The sequence below is a fragment of the Thunnus albacares genome, chromosome 21, assembly GCF_914725855.1.
Source record: "Thunnus albacares chromosome 21, fThuAlb1.1, whole genome shotgun sequence".
In the NCBI taxonomy this organism is placed as follows: domain Eukaryota; kingdom Metazoa; phylum Chordata; class Actinopteri; order Scombriformes; family Scombridae; genus Thunnus; species Thunnus albacares.
Window position 1 is genome coordinate 21,135,283 of NC_058126.1, and position 7,132 is coordinate 21,142,414.

Below are 7,132 nucleotides of genomic sequence, written 5' to 3' on the forward strand. Positions count from 1 at the left end.
AAAGATATGAACTAAACTGAAAAAACCTAGCAAGAGAAAAACTTTGTCTATTTAAATATTTAACAACAACAGTAAATAATACAAGAAAGAGAGGTTTGTATCCTCATAAGTGAGTGTGAACTGTGTGTAGATGCAGCAGTGAGGTCTGTGAGCGACCTGGCCATGTTCTTGTAGCTGCAGCAGGTGGGCGGCCAGGAGTGAGGGGAGGTGGGGGGGCATTTATCAGCCCTCTGTGGCTGTAGTGGCTGTAAGTAAAGCAATGCTCACTGGGAGTCGAGCTGGCAGCAGTTTTCTTTGGATCGATCTGCAGTGCTGCTCCAGTTTATGACAAAATAGTTCACAACATGGAATGCCACCTGCCAAAGTGGCTAGTAAGAGTGACTGTGTTAGACACCACTGCTGAATTCTACCCACATTTGCTACCCGCAGGTGCTAATGTCAAGCCCTGTTGGTGTGTATTCTGGCCCTGCATGTTTTATGTTTCCCTGTTCTAACACACCTGATTCAAATGAACATGCAGGGCAGGGGACTGGATTGAGAGACCCCAAGGTATGACACCATTCAATAGAAAAGGGTCAACAACAACAACTTTATTTAAAAATCAGAAGGAGCTTTATTTAAAGAATGCTCATCATTACCTCTTGTATCCGTGGAGTGCTACCTGTCTGGGGTGCATGAACGACCTCTGTTTCAAGCTGTTGTGGGAGGTCAGTACCAGCATCAATGTTCCACTCAGCCAAAAAGTTCTCTTTGTTTATCTCGCAAACATTGTGCAGTATGCAGCAAGCAGCAACAATGTCAGGCACTGTAGAAATATCCACATCTTTGCGCTTGGCAAGGCACCAATGGCCCTTCAAACGTCCAAATGCATTTTTGACCACCATTCGAGAAGAGTTTAAATGGTAGTTGAAGTTGTTCTGTTCAGGAGTCAGGCAATGGTGATGGGTGAACCCTTTCATTAGCCACTTCTTCACAGGGTAAGCTGCATCTCCAGTGCGATGGATGGGTACCTCCGCATCGTCTACAGTCATGGATTTCTGTGCAGAAAAATAAAATACACATAGATTTGTTCTAGGTTAGATTGTTACTTACTATATTGAGGTGCTGGTGGAAACACTGTCACACACATACATACACACTCGCAAAAAGCCTAGCTGGGAAATGGAGCACTGTCATTGTTGATACGTACCTCACAGGCAAACAAGTGACCATCTTGTTCTTCAGCCATCTGGAAGGAAGGAGAGTTGCCAAGCACTCTTGCGTCAGGTGTTTGACCGGGCCACCCCGTGTATATATCGATGTAGCTGAACAAAAGAAACCACCATGAGCAAAATATACCACATTTCAGCAGTTAATATTTACCTACAATGATAACAGAGCTGATATTTAATATGTATTATATAAATAATGTAAGTAGTAATTACCAGAAATTGTGGTCTACAACCCCTTGCAGTACAAAGGAATACCATCTTTTCCGAAAGTAATAAGAAGCTGGATCATCCCTCGGAGCGATAATGGGAATGTGACCTCCTTCGATGTCTCCTGCACCAGGGCTCCAGACTAACTTTTTTCACCATCGTCCCGAAAAACAATTTTAATCATCCCGAAGTGAATGTAAACCATCCCAAAATCAAAATGTTGTTTCTTTACTTTGTTATAATCATCTGCAATTGTTAGTTGTTCGTGGAGTTGCTGCTTTCAGTAATTGTAAATGTTTTATGTATTTATATTTATGTAGCCTACTATGTATTCTGCCTGCTGTGGTCCTGTTTCTGCTCCTGATAACCCATGCGATCTGGAAAGATTGTGAGTGCAAATTTCTCTGGCAATCTCTATTATATAATTGTAGAAAAAATTGTTATTAGTGACTGACTCTTAGTATTCCCTGTTAGTTTGCTAAGCTGTGAGTTAGTAAATCATGCCTGATGAAAAATGAAGATGTGGAGTAGCAGTGGACCGCAGCTCTGCAGCTCTGCACTGTTCACATTTTGGAGAATGTAATTAATATTTTCCTTATTGATGACATATTTATCTCACCACCCGCAACCCATCCACTATTAATCAGAACATTATGACCTGACCCGCTCAATCCATGGATTAACCATAGAGCCCCCAGATATAACTGTAATCCACACATCACTACCATCCACGTACAAGTTATGTTTAATTAGTGTTTAAGCTTAGATTATAATACAATAGACCACGATAATAATATATTGAAATGGTCTAAATGTATGGTTTAGCTAATATACTCACACACAGCCAGGATGGTGCCTGGCTAAAGTTTGCTAGCTAGTAGCAAGCAGCTGGCTAGACTATTTCAATCCGATGACTAATAAAAAAAATACATCCATCACTGGTTACTTACTTACTTACTTGGTTTCGATGAAGGCGGTGCAGTGCTCTCTTGGTGGTAGATCTTTGTTTTGTTTAACCAGCACAATATATTTGCGAGGTCATGCCAGCAGGGGAGCAGCATGAGAACACGCGATCTGTTGTAGTCAGTGCTTGGTTCAGTTTTTCATTTGCTAAGCAATAGTTTTAAATAAATAAATAAATAATTATATATAAAATCCCTGTCATCCCAGAGACATCCTGGGGAAATCTCTGTTCGTCCCAAACACATTTTCTGTCATCTCCAGGACGATGGGATGCTGTTGACTTCGAGCCCTGACCTGCACTCACAGGGTATCCTCGTACTTCATGCACCAGGCCACATACAGTGGACAGTCCTTCACCAAAGAGATAGCTTATTGTTCTATACTCGCTCGTTGTGGCATACCACCAAAGAACAACGGCCAGTCTCCGACACAGTTCAAGTGGGTTCCACCATTGTTTAATCTTTCATGTTAGTGCAGGTTTCACCAGATGTAACACATCAACATACACTGGGACATGCGAAAATGACGTTTCCACTGCACATCATCAAAATTCTGCAAAACATCTTGCTCAGAGTATTTTTCCCTACTCGGTCTTTTGTGCTTCCATATGGTCTTCTCATGCTGCAGCTTTCTTTCTCTAGCGGGATCATTGTGCATGGAGTGAAGCTGTTTCGTACTCTTTCCTGCTTGCTTAAAATATGCTTTTCACTCTCATTGATATTGAGCATATGTCCAAATACATGTAGTATTGATAAACGCAATCATCCATCATTAAGGATGGGTTAGTAGGGTCGTCCGCCAGTTTCGATGTCTTGTAAACAAAACACTGCGTTTTCCGCAGCATCCTTTTTGCATCATATCCTGCCTCCTGCTCACTCTACCCAGGCGCCACCTCTCGCCTAAACCAAATGGAGTATTTCCAATAGGTGAGAACACGTCTGACATGGACAGTCTCCTGCCGTGTGCTACATGTGTGAAAAGGCAACTCTAGACAACGTCCAGACCTGATTCTTCAGACATTGTCTGGAGTTCATATGAGAACACGGCTTCTGACGCATCCTGCAAGCAGATGCTATCAAGCAAAAAAAAAAAGGCTTGTCTGCCTTCCATTAGCAAATCCGTGGGCTTGGTCAAGATTTTACTTGTCAAGAGTGCAGAGGAGGTATTGTTGCTTCAAGAGGGCCAACTACTGGCATGTGCATTAGTCTCTCTTGCCTTAATGGGTCAGTTCACCCAAATTACAAGTGACATTGTTCTATTTATTTCTGGTGGTATCACTTGTAATGCAATACAATTGAGGTGAATTAACCTATATTTGTGGTATTTAAATGTAGGTTATGAGACTGAGATTTCTACATTGGAGGTGAATGGAACTCTGAGTAATCCACAGACTTTGCTGCCAATAGTTTTCACTGGAACTACTTTTAAACTGAAGTCCGTTTGTAATCTGTATCTGTATCTGTAATGCTTTGAGCACCACACAAACATCAGCACATAAAACTGAAACAATCCGCATGGCTTGATATCACTTGTTATATAAAAAGATACCACTTTTTTTTATTTGAGTGAACTGACTCATTAAGAGTGCTCTTATGAATTGGGTGCAGTCACTTAAGAAAAAGCTACATTTCCTTGAGGACTGAGTGAAACTTATAGTGAGAATTCCATACTTGTGTATGGAGTGGTTTAAAAAATGAATAGACTTTTTTTTTTTTTTTTTTTTTTTTTTTTATTCTTGTTTTCTTTCTTGATGAGAGATCTGCAATTTTATCACTCTAACTTATTTGTTGTGTATGTCTATGTATGGATTAATTGCTAACTGCTTACATTGTTTCTTTGGAGAGAAAAAAAAAGCACACCCTCTTTGCCCACAGACACACACTCCATTTCCCTCTGCCAAAGCCCAGTCTCATTCCAAGCATACCACTGCCGTCCCCTGTATTTGATCGGATAGATTGAGTCATTAAGCCCATCTGACACGAGCAATGGCCTTCCATGATAAGAGTCAAAGTTTGCTCCAATGTGGAAAGATGTTTGGGCCTCCTTGATGAAGGGGCCGCCTGATGGCTCAAGCAGGGTGGTGGAGGCAGGGGGTTGTGAGGGGGAGGTGGCGTTGGAGGCTGTCAGCAGGCATGGACTGGGGTCACTCCACGCCAGGCCTTATTAGGTCCCCATCAGCAAAATGCGGGCTGTCAGGCCACGCATTGAAATAGAGGAGGGCTCCTGGTGCGCCTTCTGCCGCTCAGCACCAACTTTCTGGCTCGATGGTCATGATCAAACCCGTCTGGCCCAGCCCTCAGCGATGCCTTGTGTCACTCCATTAAACAGAATGTATTACGGGTTTCACGCCACGTTAAGAAGGTGACAGGGAAAGTCAACTTGACCTTGAATGCTCCAGTGACTGTAATTCCTTCTCAGATGTGTTAATCAACAAACTCATCAGATATCTCAACAGTCTGCTTTTTAGAGAAATAAAATGACACAAAGTTAATGAGGGAGTGCCAAACAAGTTAAGAGTCAGTTTTAATGACGGTGAACACTGTTTGTGGGTAATGCTACATATTGATCTAACTTTCAGTGTATTCTAGCTTGAGCCCTTCCCAAACACAACTCATGTCAGAATAAATGCGGAGACTTAATTGTATGCAATTATATCCAAGTTCACATCTAACAGACCTGCTTCTAGCTGCTGCGCCCAATGAAAACTTTCCCATCTGCATGTTTCACTGTCAGTATTTTGGTTCGTGTAGCCAAATAAAAGAGGACAGAGTCTTCTAAATATTCATCAGTGCAAAAAAAGTGGAATCTTGGTCAAAATAAACTGAAGACAGCAGACAAATGCCACATTTACTCTGTCCAATAACAGTACCTGTTGACCAAGTTGGAGGACTTGACAGGCACTAGTTGCACTACTGGAGCTGCACAACATCACACAGTGATTTTGCCCAAGCACTTCTCAGAAATTGTGAATCCAGTAATTGAAAATATTGATTTAGTATTTGCTTTCAAGAAAAATAAGAACAATCTACAACTGTTACAAATTACACAACACAAAATATGTGCAACAAACTTTTAAAAAAGACTGCAGATGTGTTAAGGGTCTTTTCTGCTGTAATCACAAAAATACCTCTTCACATTTGACTTATTTTGTGACCCTCAGTGACATTCATACACTGGAGGGGGGAGCAAAAATGTGGGACCGAGTGGACAGACTCCATAAAAATAATGAAACTTCATTTGAAAGGAAAATAATCAAGTGCCTGGTGGATCTCAAAGAGCAATATTTGGTTTGGACCTTGTGTATTTGAACTGCAAAGCTGAGTATCAGCTGCAGCACAGCGTACGTGCCGTAGACAGAGCTCTCACTGCCCTTTTACTCCCCCTGAAAAGCACTGCTCTCATAATACTTACAACAATCATATGTTAAAATGCTGGTTTCACATGACATGCAGGTAACATAAATAGAAACCCATTAATGTATATTAGGCAAAGGCATATTGCAGGTTATCATATTACACTAAGTTCTCCACATTTATAGTGAAGTCTTTTTTTTTTTTTTGGTAGTTTCCATAAACCTACACAGTCCAAAACACAGGATCTTTGGCAGCATGAAGCAGGGCTGCCATTTTGTATTTGAGCAGTTCTTTAGCCTGAAGTTTTATAGCCTGAACTCAACAGCTACAATATTGTGACCTGATAAGTTGATTCAGTCTTTTTAACCATGATAGCACTGTGGCTCTTGGGATTGCATGTCCAGACTGAAATATCTGAACAGCCATTAGATGGATTGCAAAGAAATTTGTAATAAGTGTTAAAAGGTGGTGTTTATTCACAAAAAATATTATTAAACTAGAAATAATAAAAAAAACAAAAAAAAAACAAAGACATGGGAAATTCAACAAAATAACTTTGTTATCTTAAGAAAAGAGGGCAAACAAAAAGCTACAACTCGCAGCCTCACAGCAAGCTGCCACCTACTCTCCTACTACTATCACTGTAGACCAGTGACTGGTGTTTTACCTTCTCAGCAGCCTCACCTAAGTGGAACCTACCATCTGCTCAGGTAACCATAGGGTGAGCTAGACTGATACAAAGCTTTTAAAGCATGCAGGACAACAAACAAACATTAACATAGAATTTCTCCATCACTGCTGACAATCACAATTTCCATGGAAACATACACACAGCCATGAAAGCACCAAGTTCAATAGAATGTCTTTTACTACAGAGCTGTTTTACCCTCAATTTGACAGAGCAGAGTCAAGCACTGCTTAGAGGACCTAATGATGCACACCTGTTTTCACTATCACTGATTAAGCAGGTGATCCGAAAGAACTTCAACAAAACCTAACCTTGTGTAACAAAAACTACTCAGCTGAAACTTGTATCCTGTTAGTTGTGTAACATGACTGACAAATTAATAGATTTACTGAAACAATAGACTGAAATTAATGATTTAACACACACACAAAAAAACATTACTAATGCTGGGAACCAGGGCTTAGTAAAAGACGAGAAACCTTTTCACAATGACTCTTTGGCAATCCCATGACTTCTCAGCTGAACCATGAGTTTGACGTGTGGTCGAGTGAAATGTCTTGACAAATACTGGATGAATTGCCATAAAATTTGGTACTGATATTCATAGCCCCCTCAGGATGAACTGCAATAACATTCATCATCCGGTTAAATTTTGAATTTGTCCATTACTTTGATTTATGACCAAACACCTGCAAAACTAATGATATTCC

The 7,132-nt window shown here is 40.7% G+C and overlaps 1 protein-coding gene across 1 annotated transcript; it reads right to left on the minus strand.

The window, feature by feature from the left end:
- Positions 1–594: 594 nt before the first annotated feature.
- On the minus strand, positions 595–1,569 carry LOC122972683 (protein ANTAGONIST OF LIKE HETEROCHROMATIN PROTEIN 1-like). Its single transcript, XM_044339929.1, has 3 exons — positions 1,425–1,569; positions 1,190–1,304; positions 595–1,037 (listed from the first exon to the last, which is right to left on the minus strand). Exons 2-3 carry the CDS (start codon positions 1,226–1,228, stop codon positions 618–620), a joined length of 459 nt encoding a protein of 152 aa, XP_044195864.1. The 5' UTR covers positions 1,229–1,304; positions 1,425–1,569; the 3' UTR covers positions 595–617.
- Between the last annotated feature and the right edge of the window lie 5,563 nt (positions 1,570–7,132).